Below are 26,946 nucleotides of genomic sequence, written 5' to 3'. Positions count from 1 at the left end.
AACGGCAACTTTTCGTCGTGTGTTCTCAGGTAAACCAGTGATGATCATCACAGAGTTCATGGAGAACGGGTCTCTGGACACCTTCCTCAAGGTGAGTCACCGAACGTCGCCGACCGAGAGAAAAAAACGACAATTGTTGGAAGCGACTCTTTCATGACTTTTATGAAGGAAGTATTAGAAACGTTGTGAATATTATCACAGCTACAGCAGAGAAAAAACAATCAATACAATAATAAATATAAAAGGATATAACCTGATGCTTGACCTTGGACTGACATTGATAAACGGACAGGAAGCCACTTTAACTGTCATCATCGCTAAACCTGTTATCAGAAAGGAAATCAATAAAACTGTGGCGGTAATTCTACATTATTAAAGTTGAAACTGTCGCTTACTCTGCTATTAGATCGACTCGTCTGATTGGACGTCAAAAAGTTTCTCATACGGTTTATATTTGATTCAGAGTTCAAGTGTTGATACTTTAAACTGCTATAATGATTAAATATTATCACAATCTAATTTGACTGAAGTACTGAAGGTCTCTTTTTTACTCAAAATTGGCTTAAATATGAATTTATCTGTACATTTCTAAATGGAAGAGTTTGCTTTATTAGAAATAAAATATATGTTCAGGCTATAAACTCTTATTTGGTCGTTTTTATTTTACATTTTTTTGATTTAAACAATTTATTTCTGTGAATCATCAGAAACTAGCGCTAACATAAGAAGTTGTGGGATTTGACCCAATGTTTCACCAGCCAACAGGACTTTTTTCCACTAAATTACAGGGTTAAAATACTTAGTTTTTTTTGTAATATTGCAGCAAACATATCATGTCATACACTTGTTGATGTTCTAGAAGCTGCAAAGCATGATGGGAGTCCCAAACCCTTTTTGTAAAATAGACTCCACGTGTTGTTTTTTTGTGTCAAGACAGTTTGGCGTTTGACTTTTACTTTCTGATTTGATTGACACCACAAATCCTAAAGAGTTCTGACAATACGCACACATACTTTGACTAGTTATGGTTTAATGTTTCGTTTTTATTTTCTGCTCAAAGTGATAGTAAAGTTTAAGACTGAGACCATCACTGATTTTTTTTACCGATTCTCCCTCTAAATTGAACTAATCTGTTGTTTTTTAATAATCTAACAAACAGATGAAAGAAACAAAAATACTTTAAGGAATTTTATATTTGAATATTGTTTGTCTGTTTGTAGTTGTTTTTTTTTCTCCAATAGCAACTTTAAAAAAAACCTAATGTCGACACTAGCGAACCAGTAATTTGTTGCATCCTTCCAGTAATAAACAACAATAAACATCCACATTTTAGTTAAAAAATATTGAATTAATTATTTAAAAAAAGAGGTTAAAATGTAATTAATATATTCAATATTCTGGCACTGATCTACTTCCATATGTGAGTCATCACTGTGCGAGAGGTTGTCTTTAGTTAATTATAAAGACATGAAAAAAAAAGAATATTTCAACTTCTCAGAGACCAATGACAGGCCTTGAGTGACAGACGTATTGTAATATCACCAGATCTGTAGCCAGAAGTCCTTCACGACGATGAAACCCGCGCGTCCTTCGCTATAGTTGCCAAGTAACGCATCAGCCCAAGTATGTTTTCTAATAGCGCCTCATAAAGAGGGTCCGCCGAGCCGCCCTTAAAATAATGGAACGCACTTTTATTTACTTTTTACAGCTGAGCTGAGCGGCTGCATTGAAACCGAGTCTTTAATTACGTTTTATGAAGCGTCTCTGTCTCCCCGAGACCCAACAAAAAGTTCCGGGGCGCTCCAGCGGCCGTTTTGATTAAGTCTCGCCTTTTAGTTTGGCTGAAAAAACGCCGAAAAGTCGTGCTGCGAGGTTTGTCGAAAAAAATCATTTTGCCGTCATGCGGCTCGTTCGTCCGCTCCCTGCCCCGCACTCGTCTCCTCTTCACGGACCACCCACCCCCTCGCCCGACCGCCCCCTCGCCCCACCACACCACGCCACCCTTCCTGGCAGCAGAACGTGGCGGGCAGATTGATAGAGGAAGTCTGTAGGTTTGTTAGACAGTCCAATCAATCAGCATCTCACAAAACCTCCTGCTAATTAACTTACTCCGCAGCTGTCGAGGGGGAGAGAGAGAGAGAGAGAGAGAGGGAAAGAACGAGGGATGAGTGAAGAAGGTGCAGATGCCGGATGATAGATAGATGAAGAGACGTTCGGTTTTTCTGTGGAGTGATGCGAGATCACAAAGGAACAGGAGGGAGTTTTGAACGGCAGCTGTTGACCCAGTGGAGCGACGACACGTGAACCAGGCGTCCAACAAATATCTTAAAAGTCAAAACTGTTTGTCCTTGAAGCAGACAAATGTTTCTACTTAACTGTTTCCTTCGACTGAGAGGAATTAGTTTATAATCCATGCGTTTGTGTCTTCTCGTTTAGACTATTGTAACAGTTTAATTTGGTGTCTTAACAAGAAGGAGCTGTTTCGCCTGCAGTTGATACAAAACTCTGCAGTGAGAATTCTGACCTGCTCTAGTAGAAGAACTCACATTTCTCTGATCCTTAAACTCTTCACTGGCTGCCAGTTTCTTTCAGGATCAATTTTAAAATTCTGGTTCTTACTTCCAGATCTATTCATGGTCAGACTCCTCCTTACATCACTGATCTGATCTCATATAATTACTTATTATTTATTTTATCTACTCCCTAATGTTGTAGCCTGTCATTTATTTTTCCTTTTATTCCCAAAAGAAAATGTCAAAATATTTACGTAGTTATTTACAACTAGATTAAAATCATTATTTACACTATTTTGTAATCTGTTTCACCAATCTCTTCATGAACCTATATTTTATGGACTGTCATTTATTTTATATAAAAATATTTACATTATTTAACCATCAACATATTTACAATAAGAAAAACGTCATTGGACTAATTATCTACAAAGTAAATTGTATTTTTACCAACCCCCTAATGACCCTTTATGTTGTGGCTTGTCATTTATTTATGCCATTTCTTTTTTACAGTATTTCTTATTCTTATTCTTACAGTATTTGACTTTAAAACGTTTAACTCTGTATTTGTTGTGGCACAACCTGGAACTTTTTGGACTGTACACCTTAAATACCTCACCCACCTGCAACTATCTTTTCATGAGTAATACAAACAAAAAAACAAATGGGAGGTAAAGTTCTCATTTACAAATTTGACTTTTATAATAATTATAAATATTAATTTACCTGATAAATTGACCCTCTCTCTCATGACTTCACCTTGAAAAATACTGCAAATACTACATGAATGTTGTAGACAAACTGGAATGTATCAATGTCGAGGGACAAATACTCTGACTGTCCTTGACTTCCTATCCTGTTCCCTCCTTCGCAGAAGCACGACGGCCAGTTCACGGTGATCCAGCTGGTGGGGATGCTGCGCGGCATCGCGTCGGGGATGAAGTATCTGTCGGACATGAGCTACGTGCACCGAGACCTGGCGGCCAGGAACATCCTGGTCAACAGCAACCTGGTGTGTAAGGTGTCAGACTTCGGCCTGAGCAGAGTTCTGGAGGACGACCCTGAGGCGGCGTACACTACCAGGGTAAGACTTTTGTCAGAGCCAGTCATTCTGTTCAGGGCTCCTGTTATATGTGCATTGAATATTACATTGGACTTGAACCCGGGGTCAAATAATGAACTGCCTTGGGTGACACTTTTTGTAAAGACTGGGCAAAAAGTTGGGGGTTCTATAAATTGTTGGAAAGCCTCAATCTGTGCTTATAAATAGAGCATTTTCCATGGACAACAAGTTTAGGACAATCAAATACCTTTCCTGAATATTTTTTAATTTTATTGGAAGACTATGTATTATTACTTTTGGATGGATGGATGGATGGATGGATGGATGGATGGATGGATGGATGGATGGATGGATGGATGGATGGATGGATGGATGGATGGATGGATGGATGGATGGATGGATGGATGGATGGATGGATGGATGGATGGATGGATGGATGGATGGATGGATGGATGGATGGATGGATGGATGGATGGATGGATGGATGGATGGATGGATGGATGGATGGATGGATGGATGGATGGATGGATGGATGGATGGATGGATGGATGGATGGATGGATGGATGGATGGATGGATGGATGGATGGATGGATGGATGGATGGATGGATGGATGGATGGATGGATGGATGGATGGATGGATGGATGGATGGATGGATGGATGGATGGATGGATGGATGGATGGATGGATGGATGGATGGATGGATGGATGGATGGATGGATGGATGGATGGATGGATGGATGGATGGATGGATGGATGGATGGATGGATGGATGGATGGATGGATGGATGGATGGATGGATGGATGGATGGATGGATGGATGGATGGATGGATGGATGGATGGATGGATGGATGGATGGATGGATGGATGGATGGATGGATGGATGGATGGATGGATGGATGGATGGATGGATGGATGGATGGATGGATGGATGGATGGATGGATGGATCGATAGACAGATGGATAGATGGATGGATAAGTAGATAGACGGATAGATAGACAGATGGATAGATAGCAGAATAGATAGCTGGATGGATGGATGGATACTCAGATAGATGGATGGATGGATGGATAGATGGATAGATAGAAACAACTTTATTGAACCCTCTAAATAAAGAGTCTATATAGAGTATTATCTGCAGCAGGAATAGTTCCCAGACTTGAGGATAAACAGCAGGTAACAGGAGCGTCTCACAGTAAGAAAGTGCAGAGACTGAGACATCAGTGAGTCAAACCCCGGCGGAGCGACCCGTCTGAAAAGCCCAGGAGGAGACAGTATTATTCATATTCATAGGAAGTGTCGGATATGTTATTTTTAATATGGCATTAGCATTGCCCCGGGAGGAGCGAATCAGCCGCTGACTGCTCTATTGCGAGGATGGGGGGGAGACGGAGGAGAGGTTGCGAAGAAGAGGATAAAAGACACATAGTGAGGGGACTCGAGATGAAAGAGCAGGAGACGCATGGGTGCTGGAAACAAACGCAAGTTAGAAGCGACGTCTTCTATTTGACTTTGAGCGAGCGCCGCAGAGGCAGCGCCGGCATCCTAATGGATCCAGTCATATATAATGTAAGTGCGGCGCTGATGAAGGAGGACGAGGGTCTCTCGCCGCTTGTTGTATCGATACAGGAGATTAAATTTGAAATCGTTTGATCTCGGCGTCGACAACAAAAGGGTCGAGGAACGAGCGAGCATGAAAGAGAAGGAGAGGATAAGTGGCGGCGAGTTGGAAGTTTGTGTTTAATCTCAAGCGGCTCTGAGGAGTTAAGTTTTGTTTCTTACTAGAAAATATACTGGAGTTATCCTGCGGTGCTCCGTCATTTACGGCCTCCGTCTGGACTTTTTTACGGTCCAAACACACCGACTTGATGGGATAATGGAACGTGTCGTAATTTTTTAAAGGAGATAGTTTTTCCTACGGAGGGATGGAGTGATTTCGTTTCTCTCCACCGGGTTATTAGATCGATACTAGGAAGGGCTTTGAAAAGCTGCAGCGTCATGCCGGGGAGATAAGGAGAGGGGTCCGGGGTTTTATCGGAGACATCCTCTTTAAAAAAAAAACATTCTCGTCCGCTTTTGGTTTGACTTCAAAGAAATGTGGAAAATAGCAGGACTCGTGCAGCTTTCTAAGAGGAAAAACTGTTTTATTGATCTCATTGTATCAATTAAACATGATGGACTCTCTGTGGAAGCTACAGATGCAAAATTGGGAAAGAAGACTCGTAAAATATGATGTAATTACAGTGTAAAGTCTGTCAATAATACTTCCTCATGAGTTAACGAAGGTTTTTAAATGTGGTAAAAGACAAAAACTAAATTGTTGTAAAGGATCATAAAAGAAAACTTCACTACGATGCAAACTATCCAAAGAAAGTGTACAGTATATTATTGGAAAATGTAAAAGGTTTTATGGAAGTATAGTAATAGTTGAATATAACATTTCGTATTTTTTAAATAAGTACCAATGCATTATTTTTATAAATGATTCATTTGAATAATTTGTGTTTTTTATTGAATAATTGAATTCAATAACTTGAATAATAAAGGGTTGAATCTGTTTTTTATTGAATAATTGAAATAAATACCTAGAATAATGAAAGGTTGAATCTGTTTTATTGAATAGTTGAATTAAATAACTAGAATAATAAAGGGTTTAATCTGTTTTTATTCAATAATTGAATTCAATAACTAGAATAATAAAGGGTTGAATCTGTTTTTATTCAATAATTGAATTCAATAACTTGAATAATAAAGGGTTAAATCTGTTCTTATTCAATAATTATAACTTGAGTAATAAAGGGTTAAATCTGTTCTTATTCAATAATTATAACTTGAGTAATAAAGGGTTAAATCTGTTCTATTCAATAATTATAACTTGAATAATAAAGGGTTAAATCTGTTCTTATTCAATAATTATAACTTGAGTAATAAAGGGTTAAATCTGTTCTTATTCAATAATTATAACTTGAATAATACAGGGTTAAATCTGTTCTTATTCAATAATTATAACTTGAATAATAAAGGGTTAAATCTGTTCTTATTCAATAATTGAATTCAATACTTTGAATAATAAAGGGTTAAATCTGTTTTTATTCAATAATTCAATTCAATTCAATTTGTAGCGTTTCAAATTCAATCTAAATGCTGGTACAACAGTGGCAGCAGACAAAACCAATATCAGTACCGACTACTACTTTCAGCCAATCAGGCGACGAACAGTTGATCAGGTGACAACACAGAAGCACTGACTACTAAGATATTTCCCTCAATAACCTGATGGCACTGATCTACTACCATGAGGTTTCATCTGAAATGCTGATGGGAATATTGTCATACAAATGTCATGAAAGCTGAGACGTTTAACGTTGTGTAACTTTCCCAGGGAGGGAAGATCCCCATAAGATGGACGGCTCCCGAGGCAATAGCCTACAGGAAGTTCACCTCGGCGAGTGATGTGTGGAGTTACGGAATCGTCATGTGGGAGGTGATTTCATACGGAGAGAGACCCTACTGGGAGATGTCCAACCAGGATGTGAGTCATGAAACACTTACTAACATTCCAGTCAGTCTGACAAGAACGCTGATGACATTAACAGTTGCTATCGACTCGATACGATCTTTCAGAAACAAACAACATCAAGTAATTTGATTTTCTCTCTGCAGGTCATCAAAGCAATAGACGAAGGCTACCGCCTGCCCGCCCCGATGGACTGTCCGGTGGTCTTGCACCAACTCATGCTGGACTGTTGGGAGAAAGGAAGAAGCGAAAGGCCAAAGTTTGGACAGATAGTCACAATTCTGGACAAGCTTATACGGAACCCTGCGAGCCTGAGAGAGCTGGCCAACAGTCCTGGATGGTGAGTCCCAGAGAAGCCTAGTTAGAACCAGATCTGGGGTTTTTAAACTGAAACCAACATCGACCTTCTAACTAAAATACAATCTTCGAACAATTGATCCTTGTATCTTTCCCTCTCAGAAAACTTGTAGCTGGATGTGTTGTGATGCTATATTTCAGAAACCATACTGATATGTTTGGACCTGGGTTCGTCCAGTTCTTGGTGCGACTGTAAGGACAAGTCCCAGTCTCTGTTTTAAGACGGTTCGGATTGTTAATAGGGAAAATCTTCAAGGAGTTACAATCATTTCCAATGAACTTTTAAACCCGTTGGTAGTGACATAGTATAGTGTTTGAGTCAATAGGGTTAAATTCATGCGCTTTTGTGCTACTTTAGCATTTTATTGACCAAAGATATTTTCACACCGTGTAGAAAATAGCATTGTAAACAAAAAGCAAAGATTATGAATGAATGAAAGTTTCAAGTTTATAATTACCATTCTAAGGTTAATTAAAAGAAATTAAAGGAGTACATTGTTGCCTGATTGACAAAAAGTTTTTGTTGGACATAAAACACACTGAGTTATATCCCAATTAATTTTCTTACATATGTAACGGACCCGGGTTAAAAGGCGCATTAAGCGTGACCAGTAGCCTTGAGTTTTACATCCGCCTCGTACCATAATTTAATGTAAAGGACAGTACTTTTAACAGTATGTAATACACCAAAGTATAACCAGGGTATAACGAAGCCTAGCGATGCAAATGTATATCTTAGTCGTACCGAAACATTTTTACAGATTTGTGAACACCTGGACCACGTAAAATCGGTTCTTGGCTCATTGATTTGAGATGCACCCCGTAGTCCGACAAATACGGTACCTGTCATCCAGCAGATGCTTTTATTGAATCAATAAGTATCAATGGCCGTGTCTCAGGGTCCACACAGGTCACTTCATTTTTGGAATCTTCAACTTATCAGGACGTCAGTTTTAAAAACATCGAGACTGGGAATTGGGACGACAACCATTCCGACCCTGGGAACACCAAGGGGGCTCTACATCCGAACTATAACCGGGACTTCTTTGTTCTTCAGCAGGGACGAGCCCACGACCCCCGAGTTCAGCGTGAGCACGGTGGACGAGTGGTTGGAGGCCATCAAGATGGACCAGTACAAGGAGAACTTTGCGAGCGCCGGATACGTCAGCTTCGACTCCATCCTCTACATCAGCATCAGGTAGAGATGCCAGCAGTCATCGCTACCATCCGTAACACCTTAACACATCTTTTCTTCTCTGTGTCCTACAACAGTGAACTAGCAAAGATGGGCGTGACCTTGGCCGGCCACCAGAAGAAAATTTTATCCGGCGTGCAGAGCCTTCAGACCCAAGGGACGCATGTTCAAGTATAACGGCTTCCACGATAAAAAAAAACACCTCGAGACAGATGCTCCTCCACAGGCTTGCTATGAATCCTGCGCCATTAACTTGGAGATCCACAGAGATGTGACCACCACGGACTCTTTTGACTCGTTCACCGTCACGCAGTTTTCATTCGTTTCTGATACTCGGGCGGCTACGACCGGCTTCACCAGAGCAGACCCCCGTCACGGAGCGACAAACGGAAGCGACACCGAGATCATCCCCTGCCTACTTTTTCAACATATCAGAAAGATCTTTTGACAACTGAATGAACGAAGACTTCACTGTCATGGCTGTCTGCGAGGTCCTGCAGTCTGTTTTCTACTCTTGACTCGTCTCTGCTTTACACCGCGACCGGAGGGCGTTTTCGGGGCGAAAAACGTTGTAAATGTGTAGATATGTGTTTATAGGGACTTTGTCTCCCAAAAAATCTGTAGAGATGGACCTAACGTTTGTATCGGTGTTCATAATGCTGAGCTGTAGGAGTTTTTATCCGCCCGGACACTTTCATTCGACGAGAGTTGGCGTGACGTGAAAGTTGTGTTAAGGGTTGATGACAGATTGGACCTGTAGTAAGAAGAGGAGTATATATATATATATATATATACAGTATTTCATCCACACGTACACTTTGACACGTTGAAAAGGAAAAATTCGAGTGTTTCAAGAAGCACAGTTTGAGTTGAAGATTTATATTTTTTAAAGGAACAAAAGACGTGTGTTGGGAGAAAGTATCTAAATCTGTATTTATGATTGTCTTGCATTATTTATGTCAGAGAGCCCGTGTTATTCGGGGTCTTTTTTTTAGTTTTAATTTGAAATAAAGAAACATAGAGAGCCTTTATGTCTTCGCCCACAACAACGGAGCAGTCCTGCCGCACTTATTTCGTCCTATTTAAATGTATTCAAGGTTCAATGGTTGTTGTCTTTGGATAGTTGTGTTATCTATTAGGTGGATCTGGAACCTATCGTGCAGATCTGGCAACCCAGTTTGCACTCCATCTTTCTTCCTCTACTAAAGGGTTTTCGGAACCAAAAATGTTGGTTATTCCTATTTTTAAAGCCAGATATAAACAACCTGCGACTGACTGGCAGAGTCTCCCGATGAAACTGGGATAGACTCCAGCCCCCCCGCGGACCCCTTAAGGGATTAAGCGGCACAGAAAAAGAATGAATGAATGATATAAACAACCTTTCCTAGAAATGTCTAGTCTGGGAGTTTAAAGAATCATTTTGGTGTAATTTAGAGGCCAAAACACTTGGTTATATCTCGGGTTGAATTCAAACTTCACTTATTTTCTACTCACCCTCATGTCGACTAAGAGTTGGAATTATTTTCAAAGAAACCTTTATAGATATAGAGTTATAGGCAATAATGTATATCCACGTCAATGTAGCGACTGGAGTTAACATGTCTTCTTAATATTTGTCCAAAATGGCATCCAAATACTTCCATACAGCTCATTCATCTTGTACTGAAGCGTCAACGCTTTGGAAAAACTTTTAAAAAGTCTATATTTCAAGAGTGTTTTTAGCGGAGGCTGCTATGCTAGCTGCTAGCGCGACATCCTGCAGAGACAGGAAGTACTTTCGGAAAACATCGCGAGCGCTTCCAGTGTACGATAAACTGAATTTATATTTTTTGTCTATAACTCTTAAAACGGAACAGATTACTTTGAAAATAATCGCCGACTCTCAGATGAGGGTGAGTAGAAAATGAGCGAAATTTTATCGCAAACAAGTTTCAGTTTCTTTATGTCAACCATCGTAATTGTTGTTTATTCAACCTTCACATTCTAACTCAACAAAGCAGATGAACTCAAGGAACATTAGTAGTGGGTCGAAGAAAAGGGGAAACATACTTTCATGTGTCCGAGTGTACTTGTGGACTCGAGAGATTTGTTGGACCGTAAAGGACACGGGCTTCCCTAGCGACACTGATAGAGACGCTTCCATAGCAACTAGACCTCAGGCGTACATAGACAGAACCACTGGCACTTATGATGTAAGCCAGTGCAAAGAGAAACCAGCTGAAGCTGCATTCAGCGGGAAAAAAAAACGTTTTTTTGTTTCTCCCTCAAAGACGTGTTGGAATAACGTCCACTCAGCAGTTGTAGGGTATTGTTGTTGGGAGCCATCGAGCTATGATGTTGTTGACAGAGTCGTGTGTACAGTCATTTTTTAAACCATTCATCTGGGGCTGGTCGTCCGACGGTAATTCACCCGTCCTTTCATTACGGGGTAATGACAGTGTTTTATCAGGGCGGACGGCGGCCGGGAGGATGATTTGGGGGAGAAAAGAGTTTACACTGTCGATGATGATGACAATTTAATGAATCTTCCAATTAAAAAACAAAAAAAGAAAAAAAAAAGACGATCATGTGTCTGGTAACGTCGCACTTTCTTGTTAGTCTTCACGGCCAGCGTGTTACTTCCGAGCCTCGGTCAAACTCCCGACAGACTGGAAAAAAAACTGCTGCTTATCGCGTTTATTTCTGACAGGACTTCTTTTTTTTTGTTTTTACGTTCATGTCTTTAACAGCACTGCTTCTAGAATACTGCTGCCAGTTTGACTACGTGGTACTCTGTAGAACCAACAGTATATATGATTGTATCATAGTGTAAATGATGTACAGTGTTGATTTACAATGTTAGAATGTGTGTAATGATAATGACTACGATGTACTTTAATTGTGGGAAAGAGATTTGGGGGTGACTCGTACAAGGAGGAGGAGGATGGGGGGAGGAGGAGGAGGCGATGAAAAAGAGGAATGTATTGTGTGCGAAGCGCCGGCTTGTGATTGGCAGGCGGCTGAAGTTTTGTGTCGTAGAGTCAGAAAGAGTCGGATGAGCGCTTATAAATAGGAGCGTTTATGACGTAAGGGTGAAGTTAGAAGTCGACCCGGGTCGCCTCGGACGTGTCCTCGGTCTCCTTGAGGGATCGGAGCTGAGACGTGGTGGCTCTGAAGTGCATCGGTCGACCTGAGTCATCCACTCAGTCCACGCCTCGAAGCACCGTTATTTAAAGACAACGTTGCGTCATGCTTCTCTAACTTAGCTGTAGCCACCTTCAGCGAGACACACTCAGAGACCAGTATTTATCCGACATGTATTCTCTAATTTTGCTCTGTAAAAAAAACATAATAATTGAGGGACTTCCCCTTTAAGGAAAGAGATGCTCAGTATTAAAGCAGCAATACGTAAAAATGGAAAAGAGCATAATTAGCGCCGTTGCCAGATACTTCTTAGCTCTCGGTTATTCAAAAAGTCTTTCACTACTTCAAATTAAAACGTCTCTGACCCATTGTTGTACTACAGTACTTTGTATCAACGTACTAATGGTAGCTAGAGAGTTCTACAGTTCAAAATGAAAACAATGGCTGTTTCCCAAATCATGTACGAGTGCACTGGTTTAAAGTACATATTAAAATACTGCACGTACTTGCCCATTTAGTACTGTCTCAAATCGATCACTCTTGCTACACACTAACCAGAAATGACTGGAAAGCTTCTTCTTCTACTACTTTTTAACACTGATTGTAAACAGCCGTTGGTATTTCATTGTGTTATGGTTTTTGTGTTGCTTCCGTTTAGTGTCATATACATCACTAAGATGGCGGCCGTTAAGGGTGGAAAGTGTCCATCGATCCACACTCAATTTTCTGGCCATTTGAGTTCACTAATTGCGTATTATATTAAGTATATTAAGTGTACTTGATTTGGGACACAGCCATCATTTAGAGTAAATGTAAAATTAAAAAGTCCAAATCTTACGTATCGCTGCTTTAAAGTCGAGGATAACTGGTGTTTGAGACAATTGTTTGAGCTACACTCAGGAACAGAGATTACCGATGTCATAATAATACTACTTCAGTTAAAAACTTCATCAGTAAAAATAAAATAGACGCTCGACTGCAACCAAGTGGAAGAACGTCCCACTCTTGATGACTCTACGGATCAGTCCAATGGAAGCCCCTTTGACTGCTGGCTTTTTAGATGCCTTATTTACCCAGCTCTTTTTTTTCTTTTGACCCCATTATTTCGGTGTTACCCCGAGGTCATTATCGGACAACTGTATGTACAGGTATTATTTATCTGTGTTCCTACGATGACTCGCATCGACACTGAAAATCCTCAGGAGTGGAGAATCGTGGTTAGACAAATGGTACCGTGTTATTTATTTTCGACCACGATCCGATCAAAAATGCACCGAAAATAACGACACGTCAGGTGTTCCTGGAGTGTTTGGTTGTGAAAAAAAGTCAAACTTTCTTCGTCACGCACACACACACACATTACAGGAAGGACTCAAATCAAAAACGGTTGAATCGAAGAAAAAAAAAACCTCACAAAGTGTGTCGGTCTTTAAAAAAAAAACAGTGTTAGTTCCTCACCATCTCTGTATCGTGAATGTTATTGAGTGCTCTTACTTCCGATGTCTCTCTATTCCTTCTTTGGCCACACGGCGTCGCTTATTTACACCAGGTTTCCCATGTGTTGCTCGTTGTAAAAGGGTTACAGGCATAAATAATGTCTTTCATGTCGCTGTAATAAATATGCTAATATTTCTAATTTCTCACACAGAGGCTACGCCGTCTTTCTTTCACGCCTTCCTGCTCATTTCAAATCCGTACCGAAAACATTTCACGGAAAAATCTGTTCCATAGAACATGTTTACTATCCGTATATATGTGTGTATAGGGGATGTGCGATTTTCTTTCCAGGGAGATAATTCGGTCTCAGGGGACGAGGAAGGTCGGTGACTCCTGGCCTTGGTTAACCCCTTAATGCACTAACCCCGCTGCTGTCACTCTATGTTACCGCCATTACACCTCATTTAGTGCATCATATCAGGCTCCCCCATCCTCACCTCGCAGGCGCACAAACATACTACATATATATGTAAAAAACTCCAATTTCCTGCTATATTTCCTCAATATCTACTCCCCCAGTTAATCTTCCTGCTTCCCCCATTTCCCCTCTTTCCAATGTAGCCCCGAAAATGTATTTTTATGCTCCATCCATCCCATCAGCACCTCCAATTTCATTCTATTTTATTTTATTTTTGTGAAGAAGCTGAAACTCTCTGCCTCAAAATACCAGATTTAGAAACAATTAATTAACCTTATTTCATAATGAGCGCCATCAAGAGATTAACACTTGGTGAGAGAATAGTTAATTATGATCTGAAATTAATTGACCTAATTAATCTATATTTAAATCTCATCCGACAATAGGCGAGGAAAATCCCTCGACTCGACTTTTTCTTTCACGCGAATCGCTGTGGCGGTTGAAAATGTTGGTAAATACGAAAGAAAAAGTTTTAATAATTCATGTATTGTTTTGAACAGATGCAGCTTTTGACATTTACGTTCTGATGCAAGTGTTGCTGCTACCTTTAGTTTCATAACTAATGGTGAATATTATTTAATAATGTGTTATTTGGTCTGAATCATAAGAAGTAAACATTGAAAAATCAGGTCTATATAAAGTACTGTACCATAATTAATGGAACCATTTGACTGGTCTTGTGATTATTTACCTTACATATATAAATTTACGCTTTGATGAAAAATCGTGTTAAAAATACTATATAACCTGATGGAAAATACGGCTAAATTTGGGCAAAATATCACTCTTGAGTGAATGGAAGGAGAGTGAGTTAAGTCTCATAGTGTAGCAACAGTTTCTTCACGTTGAAATAAGTCAAAATTAACTATATTTTGTGGAAGAGGATCATGGGTAGTTGTTTAGGAATGACGCAAGCTAGCTCAAACACTGAGTGATGCAAGAAGACGACACTAATATGTACATTCTGTGTACGATCCAAATAACTGCGGTAAAGAGGTAAAGAAAGTATTATTAACATGGTGCAGTGGTGCAAATATAAATGAATGGTGCGAGGAACTAAATATGTTGTTTTACAGATGGATGACATTACAGTAGAGATGGTGACGCGTTAAATGATATACTTTGTATCATGTGCTGGTAACACAATATTCCACAGGTGCAGTTTAGGCTCAATAAAGGTGCCTCGAGGTATATCTTCAAAATTGAGTTTACATGTTTTATTGTAATAGCTTGACTCATAAGATATAAAGTAGAACTCAGTTGAGCTCTAAACCAGTATTTATGGATAGGTTTCAAATAAACTTCAGCATGTTTACATAATAACTCACTTCACCAGTTACATTCTGTCAGAATTATTTTGGGGCTAATTTTGTGCAACAGTATTGTTGACATGGGAATAGTACAGTTTTTGACATAAGAATTAATAACCCGACCAAAAAACAATTAAAATCTCTGGGTCTTATTATTATTTATTTATTTACTATTTTGGGATTCATTGTGGTTTTTTTGTTTTCATTTTACCTGATTCATTTTTGGGACTAAAATACAAACATTTACCATGTTTTTTTTAAATATTGTCATGACAGTGATTCTCTCTGAATCGGAAGTAATACTGACAGAAGATGACGTAAAATATGTATCACACAGGAACAAGTTGAAAATATTTTGGATTTGTTTAAATTTTGCTTTATTTTAGTTTTAAAAGGTTTGTTTTATGCACCATTTTTATGTACCGTTATGGACATAGCGGATCAAACTAATACGATAACCATCCATACATTTATAATATGATTTTATTTTTAGAAGATATTGAACCTTTAAATTTTAGCCACAAATTTTATCAGGGAAAATAACACTTACACCAAAAACAAAAACAAAACTGTTCAGCTGACCAGTCTGACCATCATATACCATGTTAGTTCTTGCAATATTTGTAGGTCCTGTACACATTTATCAGACAAAAAACTGGAGAAAACGTTGGTAATCGACCGAAAACACTTCTCAAAAGCCTCTTTGACGTGGACGAAGTAAATTGGCCTCACATATGAAGTGCAGAAGCCGTGATCTTCTACTTAAGTGGACGACACAAACCTGGAATGTCTTATATGTTACAAGTGGATTTGAAATGCATTGTTTTTCCTCCAGCAGTCATCCCTTCAACCTCAAATCCGTCCTCATGTCTCGCTACTGTCGCTGTTGTCGTCGACACAACCATAGGTTTAGGCTTTAGTCACATATTTACCCGGGATTACAGCGAAGCCGGCGGGAGCCCAAGGCAATTGATTCATCATACAGCTGCTATTGGCATCATGCGAAAAGGTCGGGGGTCCCTATGGAGAAGACTTTAAAAGGCCATCGGTGACTGATGAGTCTGTCATCTTTATATCACATGTGTGCACCAGCAGCGCTGCATGGCTTTTCTTGCTGTAGCTCCGGCTGTGACACACAGGCACTCTCCCACAGAATCAGTAATTGGGGCCCTCTGTCATGCTGTCAGGTGTGGGCTTGAGTGTCCCCTCGTGTGCAACAACACACATTAAAATAACACAAGAGACCGAGCCAGCATAGATCCGCCGTGACCTCTGCTTGGTGGGCCGTATGGGTTCATGTGTGCGCTCGCGCTGCCACGGGGGGAACCAGCGCTGACCCCTGGTTCGATGAGGGTCTAGTCTCCTGGAATAGAAGTAGAGATTAAATCTTTAGTAGATTCCATTAGACTAGACCTGCTCTGCCATCGGCTCCTCAGCTGATGTACATACTCAACTATAGTTGAAGGTATTTGAATCTGATCGTATTCACCCTTTTATTGTTGTAATTTGTTGAGAATTTAATTCATGTTTGTCGACATTCATTCGCTTTTATAAGGATTACATGATAAGTTGTTGTTTATTTCTATTTTCTGGTGTCTAGTTTGGTCAAAAAATCATTTACAGTTTGTTATTTCATGTTTTGTTGATTTTGGTTCATAATTGAGGCTATTTTTGTACTTTTAAGAATAAGTGTATTTTCTTCTGAAAGCAATAATAATAAGTAATAAGTTATCATTACAGTACATAATAATAGTTGTACGGTCTTAAGCATATTGTCATTATACTTCTTAATTGTTGATAATTAAACATTAATATATTTAAATATTCTTGTCAATCTTAAAATAAAAAATATAATTAACTTTATAATAAGTAGAATTTTTTTACTGTAGTTTATTTGTTCTTGGATATCATTTTAATTTAAAGAACCTTTTAAAACGAAAGTTATCTCCTATTTTTTTCAGAAAAAATGTATTGAACATAAGTTATCAGTACAGTACATAATAATAGTTAATTGTATGGTCATTACATTTTGTTAAAATATTGTTGCTGATAATAAAACATTAATATACTTATTTATTCTTGTAAATCTTAAAATAAAAAAACTAAATCATAGTTAAAGTTAACTACCCAAAAAATGTAATTACATTACAATTCCTGTTCATTTTTCTAACTTATTTTCTCTCTAACTAACCCCATTTTTTTTATATAATTCTAATTGTTCTCATAATATGTTGATAATTGAATTCATGTTTACCAACATTCACGTTTTTACTGTAGTTTTCTATCCATCCATCCATCTTTCTATTTCAAGAACCTTTTAAAACAGAAGTTATCTCCTATTTTCTTCAGAAATAAATATATTGAACACTGGCTATCATTACAGTACATAATAATAGTTATTAGTATTGTCGTTCAATTTAGTTAAAATATTTTGGCTGACAATAAAACATTTTTATATTGACTTATTTGTGTTAATTTAATTACATTCTAATTTCTGTTCATTTTCCGACTTGAATCCCTCTAATTAACCCATTATTTTAAGTAATATGTCTACAATGTAATACCTTATTTTAGTTTGAAATCCTTCAATATATATAAATGTATATATATATTTTTTATAAAAGTTTTAGTTGCATCATTACATGTTTGGATAAAAGTTAATTTAATTAAATTTGAAAACTTTACTCACAGTTGAATTTAGTTCCTAGTAAAGATATACAGATACAAAAAAAAAGATGGATTAATATAATCATTTGCTAAGCTTTTAGCTCATTTATATACATGTATGTTTCTGTAAATCAATCATCTTCTTTCCTGTCACATGTCTGGCTGATATCCAACACGACCGCCGCTTTCGTTCCTCCCCGTGGAAATGAATTGCTCGTCCTGCATTTCACAATAGTTACATTCACCGGCGTCCTGGCTGCCCTCTTATCAAACACGTTACAGATGCACACACACACACATACCCCCCCACACACACACACACACACACACACACACACACACTGTTCTGTCTCATGAGGTTTCACTTTGCTATCCAAGTGATTTCCTGTCTCAAATTTTCATCAGCAATCAAAGTTCCTGATTGAATTTGAAAAGTGCGCCAGCTCAATAAATCACATTACATGCTTCCCTCCCATCATAACGGCGTCTGCTCATCACGGGAGGACGAGACGCCGCGTGTACGACCAACAAAAACAAAAGTACAGTTTCCAACGTGCCTGCCCGGAGTATTCCATTACCGTGTTTGACTTGAAATCCCGTTTGCTGGTTCAACATCGTGACAGAAATCCTCGGCAATAACACGAGCTGCGTGGGACGCCTGTCCTCGCCCTCTTATTCAAACCAGCTTCAGAAAATTAGCAGGATGGACAGAATAAAAGCAACCAAAAAAAAAAAAGGGGATTAAGTAATCTTTCAGCTGAGAGGAAATGGAGGAAACATTCATGGAGTTGAAAGAAGGGAGATAATATTGAGCAGCAAATCCTTTACAGATGTGGGAATCACAGCGGACGAAATTCAATAAAGACAAAAACTCAGACCTCAATTCAAGGCAGGATATGAAAAAATGACACTGGAGGCTTTTTGGCAATCGCCAAGGCGACAGCTTCGGCACCAAGAAATGTCAAAAACGAGCCAAAAAACAGGGTGGTTTGATCTTCAGTGTACTCATTACAAGTCTTTACACTGTAATCTTTCATCTGCTACCAATAACAATAGTTGTGGCCAATGTTCTTTGGCTTAAGAAGCACAGCAGTGACCAACTTGACATTTAAGATCTCTGAACCGTGTTCTACGGGCTCTATTAAAGCAACATTTTTGACCTCACTTGTGTATTAACCATTTCCAGCCTCGACAGCACAACCATCACAACATCGTGGGTCAAACTATAAAACTCTCAAACCACTTATTGCTCGTGCACTTGGTCCTTAACCTCATTTTATTAGGTCTTTCCAATTATGGCCTGTAGGTTAAAAGCTCTACTCACTGAAACTCCCATAATGCAACTCAACGAGAGGTGTGAAGAAATACAAATACTGCGATTATTTCTGATACTATACTCTGTTAACACCAAGTGTTTTTTTTTGGTAAAGAGAGCAGATATGATGGACAAAATAAAAACGCTTGGGCATTTTAAAGTGGTTTAAAGATTTAGAGAAAAGAGACTTCTATACTTCTATACTTCTAAATACACCAACTTGTCCCATCTTGGAAGACATCACTTGCATCGTATGTATAAACCAAGCGCCAACATATTGTATTAAAAAGTGATGTCAATTTGGAAGCACAAAAAGCCGCAGTTCATCAAGTGTCCACTGGAGGCTGGACAGGAAGTCACGGTCAAACCCTTGCAAAAAAGGTTTTAAAACACACAAATGTCTTTTTTATGTACAGGGATTTTTTATTACATTTCTATTCATTAGTATCCTTTTATTGGCATCATAAGGGACTTGGTACTTTACTACAAAAAAGTACGCAAGTATTAGCAACATAGCTTCAACATAATTAGTCTAGTTATATCAGCCAATCCTAACTTACGCCACTTGAACGCTTCTCAACCTAATATGGCTAAACTGGAAGCTATCCAAGATGGCCGCTCAACCTATCCTAAATATCACTTCACCAACACTCTTTCATTCAACATCGGATTTAAGTTGTTAAGAAGTTTCTACTTATTTTTAATCTAGCTCTTATAAATCAGAATTAAGATAGATGTAATAGATAATTTTTTATGACTAGGTGGACTGGATTGGGTCTATATCCCCAACCTTATCTGTACCACGGACCGGTTAAATGTCCGGATTATATTCATGGTCTGACATCCAGAAAGAAAAAAAATACAATTAACCTTTGTGTTAGCTCTGGGTCAAACTGACCCGAGGTCCAAAAACAAACCATGTATTTGCATCTACTGTATGTATATTTGATTGTATGCTGACGATGGTGTTGTGTATGTGTGTGCCTATGTGTTGTCCCAATGTGTGTGTTTGTTTTTTGTCATTATTTATAAGGAAGGAAGACTCAGAAGTAAAGTTTCTAAGGAGTTTAGTTTCACTCATTTTCACTAATCAAAAATATCATGCTAATGACATTTAAACGAAAATCTGGTCTTTTTAAATCAGTTCCCGCACCAGGGACTACTCGTCTATAGAATATACACAAATGCAGTTAACTGTAGAATATTGAAAAGCATAGTTTATTTTACAAGTCTTTTGATGAAGTTCCTGCTAATACTCACATGCAACTTTAAGAAAAACAACTAATTGAATTTGGTTAAACATTAGCTTCACTAACAACTTCTTCCCCCAGATTCCAAAGCCGTTGCCGTCCTAATAACGTTGGAGATATGAATAAAGCCAGAGACACTAATGAAGCCAGAGACACTAATAAAGCCAGAGACACTAATAAAGCAGGAGTGTAAATGTAATGCTAATAACTTCCTGCACCACGTTTGTTTGTCACGTCCCTTCATGAACTCTGTGTGACAGCTTTTGATTGCAAGATGTTGCAAGAGTTTGGGGTTTTTTTTCTGCACGTTGTTTGTTTGTGTACGGTCCACGTGCACGACTCCCGGGGATACGACAGTACACACCACATGTCGACGTGTGTTTTCCATCCAGTTTAATCAAGCTCGGCTCGTCAAGTTTCATCAATCAAGCGAACGTGGTGATGTCGGAGCTGCTGTCCTCCAGAAGCTTCTCACCGGCAGAAATAGTTTGTTCAGTCCAATGACAAAAACCCCATCACTCTAGCTTCAAAACAGTGCTGAGTAGGGTAGGGTATATATTGTCATGAATCTGGCGATATGATACGTATCACGAAACTTGGCCAATGTTTCGATACTGTAGGTACAAATATATATTTGTAGTATTGTCAAGTACTTGACTCTAGTGTTGTAGAATTTACAGACCACATGACTTCTTGACGAAGTCGTAACTGCTTTCATTTGTTTTTAAACCAAAATATGTCCAAACATAAGCTTTAAAAGATGTATCCTCTCGTCCTCAGTCACTGCCATGATCGCAATTTCATTGTTCCTTTAGCTGCGAAGGACATAATGATTGAGCGTCCAGCGGCAGGACTTTAATTGCAAAACAAAAAGGAACAAATTCTTTGAATAATTGCATTTTAATTGTAAATATAAAATTGATTTATTTTTAATTTAAACACAATTTATTTAAAGAACTTTGGTAAAAAATAAAATATGATTTGAAAGGCAAAAAAACAAATACATACTGTACACAGCTGTCAAATATCGATACAGTATCTTGAAAAAAAATATTGCGATATATTGCCATATCTATATTTTTTTAAAACCCAACAGGCCAGTTTTCTTAATATGTAATTGTTCAATGTAACATTTGAGGCTAGAAAATATACGTTATACTTTGACATGATTTAAAAAGAATGATTAATGAAGAGAAAAAAGGATGAACTGTTTTAAAAATGTGTTTTTCTTTCAAAATGTACATGTTATTTATATATAAATATAAATAGAATAGAAGAAACGTGTAAATATGATAATATTGCCCTTTACTTTAATTGAGTTTGTTTTAGGAGGAAAGAAAACCTAAGATAAGAACCAAATAAAAAGAGAGAAAATGAATAACAAAGTTGCTCAAGTCGCTGCTACAGCGTCTCCTTTGTTTCCTCCGTCCCATCCTGGACCTGAAGCTCCTAATGAATGGTCTGGATTGACAGGTGGGCAAGTCCGGCTGGCATTGATTAGTGATGGACCCCATGGTTTAACGACTGGTTCAGTCCAACGGGCGCAGAGGGACGTGGGTAATATCATATAGTGCAGACAAAGGTGAGACAGTGAAGGGAAAGAAACAACCTGGCACTGGAGAACCTCATCAAAAGTGTCAAACTGGTCGATGAATGGCTGCTGATGAGGAGGATTTCAGAAGGTCAAGGGGTCAACAAGAAATTCTGTGCAGTCTTAGGGAGTATTAGGATCACACGATGATATTTGAAAGAGAAACAGGTGATGAAGAGAGGGAAGGACGGTAGAAAGTAATTACTTATGTTTTATATAAACTTTGGTTTGTACTTATATTTGAGTTATGTAGCTTTACCGGGATCTATTATTACATATTTATTACATGATTATAATATTATTACATATTTATTACATAATTATAATATTATTACATAATTATTACATAATTATAATATGATTACATAATTATCTCGTTATTAAGACGTTTCTTAAAAAAGGGTTAAACACAATTGGGATATTTTCCTGTGTGCAACGATGAATAGATCATAAATAATGGCAGCCAAGTCAAATATAATAATAATAATATAATATAATATTGTTTTTTGAATAGATATATTTGATACAAGTTGCTACAAGTGACCTAACATTAATTATATTTTGTTTATTAGTGGTACATTTCTTCAGAAAGCAAGAAATGTCAAATAGATTTTTTTTTTATATATATATACTACTCAATTTTAGGGAAAAATACAACTATTTCCTGTTTTGAACAATGAAGAATGATAAATAATGACAGTTCAAATATATATTTAAAAAATATATATATGTATCTAGGAGAAGTGACTCCAGATCATTTTATTTTGTTTATTACAGGTAAATGTCTTCTTGGAAAAAAAGAAAGAAAAATAAATACATTAAAATAATGTTTTATACATTTTATTTTTTGGGGAAAAAAGAACTATTATATAATATAGTTCAACTAGAAAAATATGTGAGTTTACTAAAGTTGAACTAAAAAAAAAACAACAGAAAGCTTTTGTTTTGTTCAAAAAGTAAAGCCCTAAATTGTATTGGATTAAATCAAATAGAGATAAATAAATAAGGGAATTAATTGTAACTCTTGAAGTTGTTCGTAGTTTTCACAACGGCCGCACAAATACAGGCAAAAGGCTTCACTTTGAGCCTGTGTCACATTCTCTCTTAATGCGATACTAACTTGCACGACCAAAAACATTTAGTCACACGCATATGCATTATTAATTTCAAGATGAGCTATTGATCAACGCTAACTACATCATAGTTACTATTATTGTCAATCCTATTGTTATCATCAGTATATCTACGTGAATGTTTCCATCCACTGTACAAAAGTCCTGTTGTTTCTCTGGCCTGTGAATAAGCATTTTTCGGCGACACATGCACGGTATAAACAGAGGGCTAAGTGTTGGCATCGCAGCCTCTAAATCAACCACATGCTTTCTAAAAGAGCTTTGACCCAAATAACGGAGTAATTTATGACGGCTTTTAGGCTCCCAGGCAGCTCAGGACGCCGAGCAGAGAATAATGTGACCGGCGCAGTTTATGTCATGAGATTTTACTGCGACGTACATTCACACTTCCTAATGACGGAGCGGCAGTAAACACGCCGTTAATGGACGCCGGGTTTACAAAGTTGCAAATGCGCCACAATGTCCTCCATTAGAGACCCACGAACGTGCATACTAAACCCGCTGATGGACGTCCCGGAGCAGGTGCCCGACAGAAAAAGAAAAAAAAAAAAGGGGGCGACAACCAAAAGCGGGGGGCGGTCATTAGTACTTGTCTGGAGGGGCCACGGCCCCCCCGGGCTTGGACGGCGGTGAAGTGTTGGGAGAAAGAACATCTGAAAGGAGCGGTGAAGATATCCAGAGCAGGAGGTCGTTTGAAAGCGTTTTGTCAGTTTGAGGTGGAACTCTGAGGATCAGGCTTCTCTCACGGCCTCGGGACCATGACGTGAGGGCCTCTTAGGAAGGGACCAAACGGGTCTGACGCTCTTGTAAAAGAACTTCAATATGAAAATGTGAGATAGATATTATGTGGTGTCTGCCCTGAGAAGATGAAAATAAGCTCTTTGTTGTTCAAGCACAAAACTATGGTCTGGTGTTTTTTTTTTTCTTTTATCGTAATATATTTAGGGATTTAGAGTAAGAATAGCCTAGAGCATAGACACAAACTCAAGGTAACGATTTCTGTTGTTTGGTAGATATTTTTAGTCATGCTTGACCTCAATGTAATTTAACTTAAGGTAATTAAACTCACTCAAAACAATGAATGATTAAAATAACACGTCCAAGAATGTTGCTCACACATTTTTGGTGAAATTAAAGAAGAAATGCGATACTTAACAGATATAAACCAGGAAATTATTTCGTACAAACATACATTAGACTAGACTATCATGGTACCATTCCGTTGACAAGCAGATCAAGAGCCACAGTGGGTCTGTAGTCCTGACTTCGCCACGAGACAAGGCTGTAATGACACCCTCACCAATTCCAATTTACCAATCAAATAAAAGATTTTTTATTACTGCTTCTTTAGATTAGGACAGAAAGGTTCAAGATGAGCTTGGATAGGTCGCGAGATAGGGAAGGGAACTGTGCGTGATCATCACACAGATTAGACTTTTCTTCTGCTAATAAGGTCAGCTGTCAGTCTAGACTCCCTCCATTTACACGCATGCAGATGTTTTACTACTACTACTTTACTACGACGACGACAACTACAGTAACAGTAGGATACAAGAACCAGCCTCTACCAGCTCTAGTAGAAGAACTCACATTTCCCTGGTCCTTAAAACTCTTCACTGGCTGCCAGTTTCAATTTTTTAAATTCTAATTTCAGATCTATTCATGGTCAAAAATCCTCCTTCCATCAGCGGTCTGATCCAGCCTTACACCCCAGCTTCAGCTCTGAGGTCTGTGGATCAGAATCTACTGATGGTTCTTTAACACGCTTCCGGACCAGAGGAAAGAAATCCTTCCAGATCTTCCTCTCCCTCTGTGTTTGATGGAGTCTACTGCCTCCTTCAAGAAACATCTTAAGACATTTTTATTTGTGCAGGCTTTTCCTGAGACTCCTGTGTCTGTCTGATGTGTCTTGAACTTTTTAAGCATGCATTTTAGCTGTATATTGTTTTTATTTGTTAAAGCGCTTTGTGACCCTTGGACTAGATCTGAATATATATCCACCCTCATGACAGGTTGGAGGTGCGGTGTCAGACTCTGACCGTGGGGAGTAATATGTGGGTGCCAGGCAGTGTCATCCTGACATATATATTCTGAGCGAGGCAACGAGGGCGTATAAAAGGTTTTGCCAAAAGCTAAATGTTTGTAAAATGAAGATGAATGTCTGGGTTTGCACTGAAGGTGATATTTTATTTAAGATCAGGCACTTTCTGTTTGGTAATACAGCAGCCACTCTTGCAGCAACATGACAGCCCAGGGAAATGGATATTGATTAAAAAAGGCTGAGGCTCCGTTCACAACAGTCATCCCTCTCTCGCCTCCCCTGCCGCTCCCCGCTTTGAATACACAACGCCTTCGTATGGATCCCCAAATCTGCCTTCATCTCCATGTGTGCGACGTGCAATCCAAACATGATGGATGACTGGAGATGGTTTTAGGGCCCCAGAGCTGAGCCACTCCAGATCAAATTTCATTAAGGTGCAAGTGTGTTAGCACGACACTGTCACGGCCGGACAAAGAAAACAAGCCTAAAATGGTTATGAAAATTGTAATTTCCAGACATATTTTTTTAACACCCTTTGAAGCCTATGGCTCATACAATGATACGACTAATCTGTATATTTCCATGGCTGAACAGGAGGCGCTCTAGAGGGAAAAGACAAAAGAGATGACGAACAGAGGAAGACAATAGTTTGATTTGTTTTGACGCTCATGATATGATAGATATGTCACTGTACATATTGGAATCCAGTAGGATCTGGAATCCTACAAGTACAGCAGTAATTACAGCAGTAATACGAAGTCTGTCCTTTACGCTGCCGTCTCCACCATCTCGCCATCTATTCACTATTGACAAGATAGCGTGCTGTACCCCGAAAATGTCATCATATATATAAGTCTATTTCACTGTACATATTGGAATCCAGTAGGATCTGGAATCCTACGAGTACAGCAGTAATTACAGCAGTAATACGAAGTCTGTCCTTTACGCTGCCGTCTCCACCATCTCGCCATCTATTCACTATTGACAAGGTAGCGTGCTTTACCCCGAAAATGTCATCATATATATAAGTATATTTCACTGTACATATTGGAATCCAGTAGGATCTGGAATCCTGCGAGTACAGCAGTAATTACGGCAGTAATACGAAGTCTGTCCATTACGCTGTCGTCTCCACAATCTCGCCATCTATTCACTATTGACAAGATAGCGTGCTGTACCCCGAAAATGTCATCATATATATAAGTATATTTCACTGTACATATTGGAATCCAGCAGGATCTGGAATCCTACGCGTACAGCAGTAATTACAGCAGTAATACGAAGTCTGTCCTTTACGCTGCCGTCTCCACCATCTCGCCATCTATTCACTATTGACAAGATAGCGTGCTGTACCCCGAAAATGTCATCATATACTGTATATAATTATATTTCACTGTACATATTGGAATCCAGTAGGATCTGGAATTCTGCGAGTACAGCAGTAATTACGGCAGTAATACGAAGTCTGTCCTTTACGCTGCCGTCTCCACCATCTCGCCATCTATTCACTATTGACAAGATAGCGTGCTGTACCCCGAAAATGTCATCATATATATAAGTAAATTTCACTGTACATATTGGAATCCAGTAGGATCTGGAATCCTACGAGTACAGCAGTAATTACGGCAGTAATACAAAGTCTGTCCTTTACGCTGCCGTCTCCACCAACTCGCCATCTATTCACTATTGACAAGATAGCGTGCTGTACCCCGAAAATGTCATCATATATATGTGTATATGTCACTGTACATATTGGAATCCAGTAGGATCTGGAATCCTAAGAGTACAGAAGTAATTACGGCAGTAATACGAAGTCTGTCCATTAAGCTGCCGTCTCCACAAGCTCACCATCTATTCACTATTGACAAGATAGCGTGCTGTACACCGAAAATGTCATCATATATATATGTATATGTCACTGTACATATTGGAATCCAGTAGGATCCGGAATCCT

The 26,946-nt window shown here is 38.7% G+C and overlaps 1 protein-coding gene across 2 annotated transcripts in view; it reads left to right on the top strand.

The window, feature by feature from the left end:
- Window positions 1–13,415, top strand: part of LOC148063607 (ephrin type-A receptor 3-like) — a 106,922-nt gene extending 93,507 nt beyond the window's left edge. The window contains exons 14-19 of one of the 2 annotated variants that reach the window (XM_087811504.1): window positions 30–91; window positions 3,388–3,597; window positions 6,961–7,110; window positions 7,242–7,435; window positions 8,513–8,650; window positions 8,725–13,415. In XM_087811504.1, coding sequence (XP_087667630.1) covers window positions 30–91; window positions 3,388–3,597; window positions 6,961–7,110; window positions 7,242–7,435; window positions 8,513–8,650; window positions 8,725–8,824 — 854 coding nt within the window. In that variant the 3' untranslated portion in view covers window positions 8,825–13,415. Of the gene's footprint in view, window positions 1–29; window positions 92–3,387; window positions 3,598–6,960; window positions 7,111–7,241; window positions 7,436–8,509; window positions 8,651–8,724 lie in introns of both variants that reach the window. The other variant, XM_087811503.1, reaches the window with a different exon arrangement.
- The last annotated feature ends 13,531 nt before the right edge of the window (window positions 13,416–26,946 follow it).

This window comes from Callionymus lyra, chromosome 16 (genome assembly GCF_982586985.1).
Source record: "Callionymus lyra chromosome 16, fCalLyr1.hap1.1, whole genome shotgun sequence".
Lineage (NCBI taxonomy): Eukaryota > Metazoa > Chordata > Actinopteri > Syngnathiformes > Callionymidae > Callionymus > Callionymus lyra.
Note: the sequence above shows the minus strand (reverse complement) of the source record. Positions and strands in the feature narration are given on the sequence as shown.